We start from the raw sequence: 12,230 nt of genomic DNA, 5'->3' as shown, positions 1-12,230 counted from the left end.
TATTCTAAAAGGTAAGATTTGGGTTTTTATAATATTGAAAGTTATAATTTAATGGTAATTTAACCTTAGAATCTATTAATATATGTTTTCATTTCGTTATTCAAATACTTTTTTGTTTTGAATACTAGTAATTAGAACCAAGAAAAGAAGTTGCTAATCCAAGATCCTGAGGAACTAGATGTAGGAGCAGTAGTTGTGGTAGTTGTGGTAGTTGTAGGATTTAAAATATCGCTTTTAATTTCATTAACAATATCAGAGTCCACATTAATTGATGGTGACATACCTTCGTATAGTTTCCAGTATACCAAAGGTTGGTATGTAGGACTATCCAAAACGGAAGCACCATTCAAAGTGCTTTTTGAAATAGAAATACCACCAACGACAGTTCCTTCATAGGTAACATAAAGTGTTGGTTGTAAATCTGATTCTTCGATTCCGGATAATATCGCCTGTTTTGAAACGTATCCGTATGTAGAAAACAAGTCAGAATCTTTTTTTGTTGTCCAAGTATCTGAAATGCTTGTACAAGTTGATTTTACAAGCGTACACTGTTTAGAGCTATCCAATGCATTAACAGTCTCTGTGTATTCAGAACTTAGAATAAAAATATCACCAGATATCCATTCACCATTATTTGGAATAGTTTTGTAGTCCATAGATACTGTTTTTGTGGTGGCAGACGATGAAATTGTTATCCCGTTTTGAGTAAAAAGAATAGAAGCAAGGAGAGTACCATCATATGTTAGGGAAATGTAGATAGGATAATAACTACTTAAAGGTGACATGAACCCGTATCTTAGAAAAGAATTATTTTGCTCCCAACTTATGGGGGATATAATGCTTACCGAAGTCGATTTGCATGATTCATAAAAATTAGATAAATTGCAAGTACCAATTTTTGGAGGATCAAATTCGGAAGAGTAATTCCACGTTGTGATGAGATCGGTTCCAGAAACAGTTTTGAGAGTGGTGCTCAATGGTATATTTGTATTCTCAAATCTAGGAATCATTGCTAATATAGTTAATGTTGTCGTTAAAAGCAAATATATAAAACTCTTTGTCCACGCCAGGGTGAAATTAAAATTGTTCATGCTTTTCATATCATTAGTGTATGTTTTCCTGTCGAAGTAAGTCTTTGTTCCTGAATATAAAATCAAACAACAAGACTTTAAGTAAAGTTCGGATATAACATTCGAGTAAATGTCAATCAAAGTTAAAACCAATTCTGAATTTGATATCAAACTTTTATTTATTGTAAAAGACAAAGAGCCCGAAATATTTTGAATACTGGGAACGATTTCATATTTATTTGAGTCAAGGACCAAGACTGGAGGAGCTGTAGTGGTAGTTGTAGTAGTGGTGGTGGTCGTAGTTGTTGTGGTTGTTGTTGTAGGAAGTGATTGTGAGCTATCTACATTAGTAACTCCTTGAGAAATTGGAGTCGATATAACCTGAGGTGACGGATTAAAACCTTCAGTTATTGGTGTATATCTAGGTACATGTTTTGGACAATATATTTGGTTAAACGAGTTCTCCGGATGCATTGCAAGACTTCCCAATGAAAGATTTCTAGACCCATATGGGGCAACATGAATTTGATTTCCACTAAGTCCAATAACAAAAGAACATCTGTTGTACCCAGAAATTGAAGGTGCATTAAACCTGACTATTGATCCACCAACACTTAATTCTGAAACCCCATTTTTACAAATTAAATTCGCTATTTTGCCTACACCTTTTTTCGATATCTCGAAAGTGACATCATCCTCATTATCTGGAACAACAGTCATTGCCATTCCATTCCCTACTGTACCATTTGACCCAACTATTTTAACAACGGTTGCTCCTCTTGAAGTACAACCGTCATTTACAACTAAATCACACCATTCAGTCGGACCTGAATTGCCACCCATTTCTTTCCAACTTCAATGAAAGCAAAATACTAAATTCTTATTCCTTTAAAAAAAACAAATAAGTAACTTCCTTATTATTTACCCTATTCCCATAGATGTCATTACGGGACATTATTTTCGTGTAACACCTCCTAGTCACACAGCATTTAAAATGCGGTAAAAAAAGTTATGCATTGAAAGAAAACTAAAAAATATGACAAAATAAATTAAAGTATTTCACAAGTATTGAATTAAAAAAGAACCTAGTAGAAAAATCTCTAACAGATTGAGAATACCTATTGGCATGTCTCAACAAATTTTAAATCGATTTTGTTTATTAAATCATCGAACATGGAATTCTGTAATCTATACTTTAAGCGGCAAGGAATAACATGAATATAGTGTTGTATACTTTTTGAGTAATTAGAGTAAAATCTCATCGATGTGAATAAATTCACTTTCTTTATAACAGAGCTATAGTCACTCACTATTATAGAGACCTTCTTATTCATTTCGCTTATCTGCTTTTCTATGGTATTCTTCTTTTTTATCCCATTTTCCTTGTAACTTATAATCAAGGTACTTATGTCATTCATTAATTTACTCATTCCCCCAAGGATCTGCTCTTGCGTTGTGAATACCTTGTATTGGAGGTTATATAATGAGATTGTATTTTTTATTATTGAAATGTTAGTCTGAATATAAAAAAATAGATCGGGATACTTTACACTTTTGTTTGAATCAGGTTCATCTTTTTTTCTGAACCAGCTTTTGTTTTTGTTGTTTTTCGAGCTGTCTACAGAAGAATTATCAAATTTTCTTTCATGGATCAACAGCTCTTTCGCTTTAAGCATGAGGTCCAGAATATCATTTAATGATTTCCTTGTATTTACACAGTCCTCAATATCATCTACCACTGAAACAGATGAAATTGATTTGTACTCTGACTTAACATAGCTGTATATGCGAGAAAGCTCAACAATATTCAGGTCAACTATAGGTTTAAGAATTGTTTTGTTTATGTTTGCAGGTGAATAAGAAATGGTTTTCTTTACGACCTCAAAACTAGAATTCGACTTTTCTAATTCGCCCTCTTGAGATACTCCAGAGTTTCCGTCCATAAATTCATTAATTTCTTCATCTTCAAGTGTAGTGTTTTCGCAATTTACTGAATCACCTTCCAAAACTTTTAAAGCACTGATTTGTTCTAACGTTAAACTCCTATTTACTTCAAAAACAAAGAGGTTGTATACAAAAAAGAAACACAAGAACAATATTTTAAATCTCCATATAGGAAAATGACTTATTTCTCGCATTCCCAACATAAATGAACTTTAATTAAAAAATTTAACATTTCATCCCAGTATAAAATAATACCTATGAAATAGCAAAGCTGTGAAAAAAATGATAATTTCCCGCCTCTAAGAGTGGTCTCTGGATTTTAAGGAAAGAAGTTTGGGTATTTTTTTCGTTTTTTTTTCATTCTGAAGAATTAATAACAGCGATAAAAAATGACAGTAAATCACGGGAAATAAGTTACGGGATATCACATATTGTTATTTTGAATGCGATTTACTATATACATCATCTGACACTAAATACTTAAATTTATTGAAGCCTATTTTTTGTGAATAGCATTTCTATTTTTTAAAGAAAACTTTTTTTTTCACTTAAACTAAAATTTTAGTGTAATTCTTTCCTTACTTATTCTCTTTAAAGAAAGAGTTATTTATTTATGTGATTAACTTTAGAAACCAGAGAATGAGCTAGAATAATGCTACATGATTTCTGTCATATCCTTTATTTGTGTCCATGAAACTGTCATAGGGATGAACAGTCTAAAATAACTCAGTAGAAATTCGTAACTAGACTAAAAAATCTCTCGACTTTATGGTGGGTTTCAACCCCTGAGTGTCTTTGAAACACGAGAAATCTCAGAAAGTGCTGTGGAAACTTTGTGTTGAGAAGCTTCTGAATTTCTCATCAAGTCTTGACAAATAAGAGAATTTGGGTTCTTATGGCAGGGACACCCAGGGTTATTTGGATATGCAGAACAACTACATTCTAAATCAAATATATTTTTGGAGCATGGACACTTTTCAGAAAGAATATTCTTGCCAATGCAGTCCGGTTTTACACTTTTTATTATATCAGTCAACTCCTTTCTGCATAATTTAAGGGCTTCACATTGCTTTGGATAATTCCCATCACAGAAACAGTTCTGCCTGTCTGGATATGAATAACATAAAGTTTTCAACGTACAATTCATTGGATTTACTATACATTTTGGTAATAAACCATTAATCCTGGCTTGTTCAATGCACTTTCTTGAAAATTTATGTTTAAAATAGTCATCTTCCTCTGGTTTCTTTTCAATTACGGTTTTATGTTCACCTTCAGTGGAGTTGGTTACGACTTTAATGTAGTGGTTTTGTGTTCTTGCAACTTCAATATTATAACCTTTGACTTTCTCACATTGGCCGTTCTTTCGAACCATACCTATTTTCCAAGCTTCTGTCGGGGGACCATTAAAGTCTTTTGGAGTGCATTGACATTGGTTTACAGAAAATTGAATAGTATTGTCCTTATTATATAATGGTATCTTTTCTGACTCACTAGCTGTAATTTGTGGAACACAACCTTCAGGACATATTCCAGAGCTGCACTTTCTTGAAATAGAGGGGATACAATTGTCCTTTGGGGATAATTTTGTTATTAATGGAGTCGCAAATCTGTTCATATTTTGGCTCAATCCAACACAGAGGTTTGCATTACAGCAAGTGGATCCTGAAAAACATTTACCACATGGATGAGCTTGAGATGGTGGGAGAACTGTTGAATCATCTGTTGATATCTTTAAATATGGATACTTGTTCAAATTTACTCCAGAATCAAATTGGCATACCACAACAAATCCAGAATTTGGACATCCTTTTACTACAGAACATCCAACTGAGGTGGATGAGGCTTGGGAAACAGTTAAGAAGTTCAATATTCTTGGTGTAATTGTTACTGTCCCATTATTTCTTTCATATACTTCCTCGCCAGAAAACCACGATTCAACGATTTTTAGTGGTGAAGTAAACTCGTCATATTCCTCACCAATTTCTGCGGAGTAAACAACTTCGCTTTCACCACCTCTATATGGATATTCTTGTGGACTATTATTATTAAATCCAGCAAGACAAACCATTGCCCAATTTTGGGAATAACCCTCTAGAGAGTAGTCCCATTTTAACATATTAATGTTAGCCCCCTTTTCACCCACCCTACTTCTTTGTTTGTTTAATGCATATAGTAGTGGCCTTGAATCCAAAGTAGTTAATTTACCCTTCAATTCTCCCTGAAGAGCTGAAGATAGAGCTTGAGAAATTGTATTTCCATTTCTTCCATTTGTAAATAACTCAAGATCTAACAAATTTTCATGAGTAATCAATAATCCAGGATTATCGAGCCTCGTTGTATTTACGCTTGTACAAATTCCTCTTATTAATGCCTTCCCATCTTCCAAAAGTCCTGCTTGTGGAGAACTTTTGCTGTTCTTTTTACTACATGTACATTGATTAAATATATAATGTTCAAAGAATGGATCTGTTTCATCAAGGGGTTTCAAACACTGCCCTTTACAATTCAAATCCTTACAGTTCTTGTAAAACTCTTTGCTACACAATCTCCCATTCTCATTCTTCCTCGTTGAAATATCATTACAAACGGAAAAGTCCTGTCCAACACTGTTCCCACCTACACACAAATTGTTTTCACAACAAGTTGCCTCTGATCCACAACAACTACAGGGGGATTTTGAAACACTCAATCCATCCTCAATAGGCTTGAACGGATGGATAGAATCGTCTAAATGATTAAATTGGCAAACAACAAAGTATCTACCCTCTGGACAATTTGAAAAAATTGAACAACCAACCGACGTTGCATGAGCACTGAACAACTGTTTGGTGGAGTGTGGAAGTGAACCAAGTTTATTTAACGTTTCAAGAAATGTTGACGTATCTATACTTCCAGTTGTTGACACCAATGGTTTTGCCCAATTTGCTACAATGGAAGCAACATTATTTGGCAATAATGTCTCGTTTGCTGGTGAAAGATAAGTTAAAGGTGGGACTCTGTTTATTTCAAAGTAACGATTAAGAGAAGCAATTTGACATTGTTTAGCAGAAGATTTTGCCACTCCTTCCAAAGTAAAATCATATGCCAATTTATTCATATTTGTTGCAAATTCACCAACTATGCTTCTAAAGCTATTTATTGCAAGCAAAAATTCTTGCCTAAATTTATCAGTCAAATCTTTTTGGGAAAGTGAATCGTCTCCTGGCAAATCTATAAAGACATCAGACAAAAGAGTTTCGTTATCAGAGTCAACTGAAAACTCGATTCTATCCGAATTTGCTGTTATATTTGCTTCTATTGAATCCATCAATATATTTCCATAGTCTTCAGTATAACCTGGAAGCTTGAGGCACAAACCATGAGAATTTATTAAACCGAAAATATATCCATAAGTTGCAATAGGATGAGGGGTTGAAACACCGTCAATTAATAACATACGTGTATTGTTATTAAATGAGTCACTTTCAATCACTTCCTCGATCAAAGTGTTATTCAATTCCAGGGCATCTGGATTTGCAAACGCTATTTTGTTCATATTCTCTGGACTCACACAGAAACATTGATGAGCCAGATAGGCACTGCTTGGATTTAGACAATTAACTTGACAATTTAATTGGCTACAGTGTCTTACAAATGCTGATCTGCATCCTCCTGTCTGATGATTCTCTAAAATAGGTGGAACAAACGTTACACTAGATTGTGAGATATCTATTCCCACACAAAGATTATTTTCGCAGCATGTAGAACCTCTTCTACAACGTCCACATGGTCTTCTTTGTTGAAGTAATAAAAATGGATCTGCCTCTATATGTAAATAAGGAACATCAAATTCCAGATATTTTAAGTCGAGCAATTTTCTCCTTAAAATTGATTCCTTTATGTGTACTGGTTCTTTAAAATTTGGATAGTTATATTGACAAACAAATATGGTTTTAATGTCTTTCGATTTGCAGTTTGTAACTATTGAACAACCAACTGCAGTTGCCTCTGCTCTAACAACCATGCGATAGTTATAAAAGTCCTTCCCAATATTGTTTGTTAAATTATGAAAATCAAATGTTTTTCCCTCCGAATACCAATTATCAATGGCTTCTTCAATAAGCTCTATCGGGTTTTTAATTCCCAATTGAATATTCGACAGTTCCTGGTTATCAACATCATCAGGAATTGAAACTGTTTCATTGTAGACAAATATAGTCTCACCTGGACCACCTCTGTATGGCCATTTGATATAGGGTGGGTATGTTCCATTAACGCCCAAAAATTCAACGAGTTTGTCATCTGCCTCGCATATTTGTTTTGCTCTTAATCTAGAGTAACCTTCAAGGTTAAAGTCGTACATTAACATTGCCATATCTGCTGCAGGTTGGGATGACCTAATACTGTTTAAAGCATTAACAATACTTGATCTAATTGTTTCAGATGAAAATGGAACTACACCTAAAGTGTCATTTTCAATTATTTCCTCATTATTTGATCCCACATCTGGAATTTCAACCTTTTGAGTTTCTACTTTTATATTCCTGCAAAGACCATGTTGATAAACTTTTTTTCTTTTCCATCCTTCAGTATATGACATTTGAGGATCAGTTGGGAGTTGATCAAAAAGTAACATATCTTCAATAAGTTGTTTTGAAGTACAAAGACATTGGTTAATCAATATCTCTGAAGGAATTTGATGTTTATTGATACAGGCTTCTGGACAATTTGAATTTGCACATGTTTGATAATATTTATCTAAACAAAGGGAAATATCATCATTATTTACGTCAATTGGTTCAGAAAAAATACATTTTGGACACGATGAACCAATATCTCTTCCAATGCACATATTCTGAAAACAGCATTTAGCTCCTAAACCACATCTGCCGCATGGCTGGCGTTGTGGCTCTGTTAAATTTAATGATTTGTAAATATGAGCATAAGGAGGTGTTTCAGGATCTGGTTTATCACTAAATTGGCAAACAACAATGGTCCCAACATTTTCGTGGCAGTTTGTTTGGAATGAACAACCAATCAATGTAGTTTTGCTAAGAACTAACTGAAGATAAGGCTCCGCCAATTTGAAACTTTCACCAATGTCCCACTTATATGTATTTGAAAAGTCCGCATGTTTTGGTAAAAACGAACTTGTATTGTTCCATTGTTGTACCAAATCACAAACTTTATCTAGAACCGTTCTTGGATCTGCGTCGCTTAATTTTGGCGAAGTTGCTATTAATTCACCATCGCCTCCTTTATATGGCCAGCTTGATGGACTTGATGAAACAACTCCTGTCGAACAAATCCTATGAGCAGTGTTTGCTGCATAACCCTCAATTGTATAGTCCCATGCAAGCATATTCATATCCGCTGCCTTTTCTCCTTCGACTGAACGTATTTGATTTATACAATTTAACATTGCTGCTCTTATATCCGGTATATTCTTTGCAATGTTTGTCGGATTAGATGTTACTCTCCCATTGTAATTGGCTTCGTTTTCCTGGAGTGTTTCACCATTATTTATGTGCAAATTCCACGCTTCAGATGAATCCTCTTCCAAATCTTCTCCACTCGTTATTTCTACTGTTACATTTAATACTGTGTTATTCATGGTTGAATCATCTACATTATAGTAAAAATCCTGTGGGATGTCCAAAGGAAGCTGAAAATTTTCCGGATTCGTTGGAATTACTGAGTCCTGAGAGTGGGTTACCCCAACACACACAAAAATAAGCAATAGAAACCTTATTATCGTATTCTCCATCTTATATTTCTTTTCTTTTTTTATCCTATATTAAAAAAAAGAAAAAATTATCAACAAAAAAATTGTCCGGTATTTGATATTACTTCCAAATATCCAACCAGGTAAATATTTAAATATGATTAATCACATATTATGCATTATCACCGAAATGTAATGACTCGAAGATTTAAAAAATGCAATGGCGGGTTATTTATTTCTAATAAATAAAGGCAAAAGTAAAATTAGAAATTCTAAGTGGTTTATAAGCTGAAATATTGTATTCGTTTTTTCACATAAATGATTTATATAACAGTTGACTTCAATACTGCTTAGTATTTGCCTCCTGATAAATGTTATTAAATTAACATGTAACTTTCAATTCCTATTCGAGGTAAATAACCTTTTGTGGCAAGAATAATGTGAATATGACTTTTGATGAGAACTCATCACAAATACTGTCAATTTGCTCGTTAAAAGAATTTGTCATTTCTTTCACTTGATTGTGAATCTCATTTACTGTTGCATTCCAAAAGAGAACTTTTTTATTATCCACAGTTATTTCACGCAGAAATGTTTTTGAAATTTCTTGATACTTTTTATAAATTTCAGAAGCCTCCTCTGATGAGTAGGATCCGCTTTTGATCATTAAATTAACTTTTGATCTAATTCCTTCAACTTCGTTGAATTGTTGCTCTAACAATGAACATATTGACGTGCACTTTTTTACTTCAGGTCTTAGAGAGTTATTGATATATCCTCTGCATCTAACCAATACTTTCTCAAAGTTTGCCAAAAGGGCCTTCTTTCTTGCCCTAAAAAGTCCTTTCTTCTTTTCTTTGAGTTGAATATACTTTTCCACTTGATTACACCAATTCGTAAGTAAACCCATTGAAACTTCTAGTTGTAAGCCAAGAATTGGTGGTATTTGTGATAGTTTAACCATGTCAAGGTGGATTGGGAGCAGGCTATTTGAGATTTCATTAATGCAATCAGTTGGTTTTGAGCTAGTCTCGGCCTTCTTCATTGTTGGAAGAGTAGATAATCTTGGTATTTCTTTTGCAAGTGCCGAGCCTGTAGCTTCCAAGTACTTCGCTAGTCTCTCTGAGGCTATTCCCTGTGTAATTTCTTCAATAACCTTCTCTTTAGGGTCAAACGGGTCTATTGAAACTCTTGGAAAGTCTGCCCTTTTTGTTTGTTTAGTGTCGTCTTTTTTCAGATAAGATTGAGTATATGCACCCCCATAATTTGGTGCATTCTTCACATTCTCAGGCTTCGACTTCGAACTTTCTATTATCTTTTTCGTAAATGTCTTTTTTGAATGTGCAACCTCCAAATGGCGACTATAAATGTCCTTGGAGGTGTAGGCGGATCCACATTCCTAAATAAAAAAAATCAATGTTACTCTATGATAATATCAGAATCTCATTGCATACTTACCTCACAAACGAAAATCTTGGTAACATCCATTTTTATCAGAATAAAGATTAAAATTCACTGTTCCCGGTCTGTTTTCTTATTGTCAATTTTCCTAATTAGGATAGAAAAAAAATGCATGCGATTTGGGCGCCATATGTGAACACCTGGTTGTAGACTTGGATGGATAAAGGGCTATGGAATGAAACAGCTATTTCAGATAAGAAACAAACAACAACAAAAGATTTCTCGCGTTTACTTTGACAAAATGCTATATATTATAAAGGATCTAGTTATTAGATACTTATACTGCTTTAATCTCGACTAAATTCTCCGAGTTTCTGCTTTTCACAATGTCGGAAATACTTTTTGTCTTATTAGCCATAAGTCTCGATTCTATGGATACAAAGTAGAACAGCATGATGCTTAGCATCCAGGGTATTATTGTCATGCAAAGAATGGCACTTCCAAGTGCAGTATGATTTGTAGTTATGTCGGCAGTAGAGGCTGTAGATTTATATCCGAAGATAGAAATGGCGAGGTCGCCAACAAATCTAGTACCGAAGAAGGCAGCTCCAATGCCTTCAAAGGTATATGAAAGCGCAAATACGGTGGCTCTGTGTTGAGGAAGGATAACCTCGCAAAAGATGGGCCTACAGGCTCCTATTCCAGGCCACCCAGCAAATAAACCAATGATGAAAGATATTAATGAAAATAAAATAACCTTGTGGTTTTCAAAGGCATAGCTAGAAATAATAAAAGGAACTTTTGCAATAAAAAAATATAGAAATATTGAACGGAATATCAGCGAAGATTGTGCCATTATTATTCTACCTTTAGAGGGGGATAACTTAAAAAATAAATCACTGACAAAACCAATAATTGGAGAAATGAGGATTGCTGCCAGCCAACTTGCTGAAACAATAAATGCGGCACTTGAGTGGGATAGACCTGTCGATTGGAGCCACATTGGAACGAAATTTAGTGCACTGCGAGGAATTGCATTAACCATTCCAAGTAGGAATAAACATAACACTGTTTTAGAGCGTAATACATATCCCATACTCGAGACGTTTGAAATATTTTTAATATTTAATTTGAATTTAAAGCAACTATTGTGATTTGCATCTTGGGCAGTGAGAAATATGTCCAAGTAAATGAATAAAGAAAGTCCAAATATAGTTGCGAATATGAATGGAAATATCCAATATCCAAAGAACGACAATCTCGAATGTACTTCGTTTGTTCTTGAGCATATACCTGTAAGAGAGAGTGCGAAAAGTCTTCCAATTGACTGATAAAACATTAGTTTTCCGAAATATTTACCTCTTTTATTGTCCTCTATATAGTCCGAGGCTATTTTTTGAGAAATAGGACCAAAAACAGCTGAAAAAAATCCCCAAAAACACATAGAAAAAAATAACTGGTTAACCGTTCTTGAAAAACAAATAAGAAGTGTTGAAATAGTCAAAGAAATTATTGAAAACTTCATTATTAATACTTGTTCTGAGTTATCAATAACAAGTCCCCAAAAAGGCGATGCAATAGTAAAAACCACTTTTTGAAGAAAAGCAGCCGTTCCAATTAAAACAGGGTCCATAGCCAAGGAGTTTACAAATAAAGAGTAATTTGCAGGAAACAGCTGCTCCATATACCCCTGAATGAACCCGTAAAGTAAAACGCAATCAAACACCTTTGCATTAGTTAGTAAATTTATTATGTGTATTTTTTTATTTAAGGAGACAAATTCATTTCTGTTGTCACCATCCGAATCACTAGACGTTTCATTGTTTAACTCTATGATTTCGATGTACATTTTTTCATTATTTGCGAGTACAGGTTTATCCTGTGCATAAAATACGTTTTTCATATTTGAACATTTTCTATTATTTAACCCTAATTCACACCAAAATACCAAAGATTCAAGTACAAAAGACAATGAGATTTGTAACAGTGAGCCAATAATCTTCGTTGACTAAATTAGAATATATTTTTCTCTAGCTCCATTTTTACCCATTATTCTAACTTGTATGTCGCATTAATGGTAACTGGCGACAAATCTAGCGGGAAAAGCA

At 33.9% G+C, this 12,230-nt stretch overlaps 5 protein-coding genes across 5 annotated transcripts; all 5 read right to left on the bottom strand.

The window, feature by feature from the left end:
• Positions 1–131: 131 nt before the first annotated feature.
• On the bottom strand, positions 132–1,913 carry FG379_000372 (glycoprotein; the record flags this gene model as incomplete). The annotated part of the gene is made up of 1 exon (XM_067325782.1): positions 132–1,913. The coding sequence occupies one exon, from the start codon at positions 1,911–1,913 to the stop codon at positions 132–134; it is 1,782 nt and encodes a 593-aa protein (XP_067183326.1).
• Positions 1,914–2,188: 275 nt separating this feature from the next.
• Positions 2,189–3,217, bottom strand: FG379_000371 (uncharacterized protein; the record flags this gene model as incomplete). The annotated part of the gene is made up of 1 exon (XM_067325781.1): positions 2,189–3,217. The coding sequence occupies one exon, from the start codon at positions 3,215–3,217 to the stop codon at positions 2,189–2,191; it is 1,029 nt and encodes a 342-aa protein (XP_067183325.1).
• Positions 3,218–3,792: 575 nt separating this feature from the next.
• FG379_000370 (extracellular protein) lies at positions 3,793–8,763 on the bottom strand (the record flags this gene model as incomplete). Its single annotated transcript, XM_067325780.1, has 1 exon — positions 3,793–8,763. One exon carries the CDS (start codon positions 8,761–8,763, stop codon positions 3,793–3,795), a length of 4,971 nt encoding a protein of 1,656 aa, XP_067183324.1.
• A 361-nt stretch (positions 8,764–9,124) lies between these two features.
• FG379_000368 (uncharacterized protein) lies at positions 9,125–10,209 on the bottom strand (the record flags this gene model as incomplete). Its single annotated transcript, XM_067325778.1, has 2 exons — positions 9,125–10,120; positions 10,180–10,209. 2 exons carry the CDS (start codon positions 10,207–10,209, stop codon positions 9,125–9,127), a joined length of 1,026 nt encoding a protein of 341 aa, XP_067183322.1.
• A 250-nt stretch (positions 10,210–10,459) lies between these two features.
• Positions 10,460–12,025, bottom strand: FG379_000367 (membrane associated transporter; the record flags this gene model as incomplete). Its single annotated transcript, XM_067325777.1, has 1 exon — positions 10,460–12,025. The coding sequence occupies one exon, from the start codon at positions 12,023–12,025 to the stop codon at positions 10,460–10,462; it is 1,566 nt and encodes a 521-aa protein (XP_067183321.1).
• Between the last annotated feature and the right edge of the window lie 205 nt (positions 12,026–12,230).

This window comes from Cryptosporidium bovis (assembly GCF_009768925.1).
Source record: "Cryptosporidium bovis isolate 45015 chromosome Unknown contig_10, whole genome shotgun sequence".
Lineage (NCBI taxonomy): Eukaryota > Apicomplexa > Conoidasida > Eucoccidiorida > Cryptosporidiidae > Cryptosporidium > Cryptosporidium bovis.
Note: the sequence above shows the minus strand (reverse complement) of the source record. Positions and strands in the feature narration are given on the sequence as shown.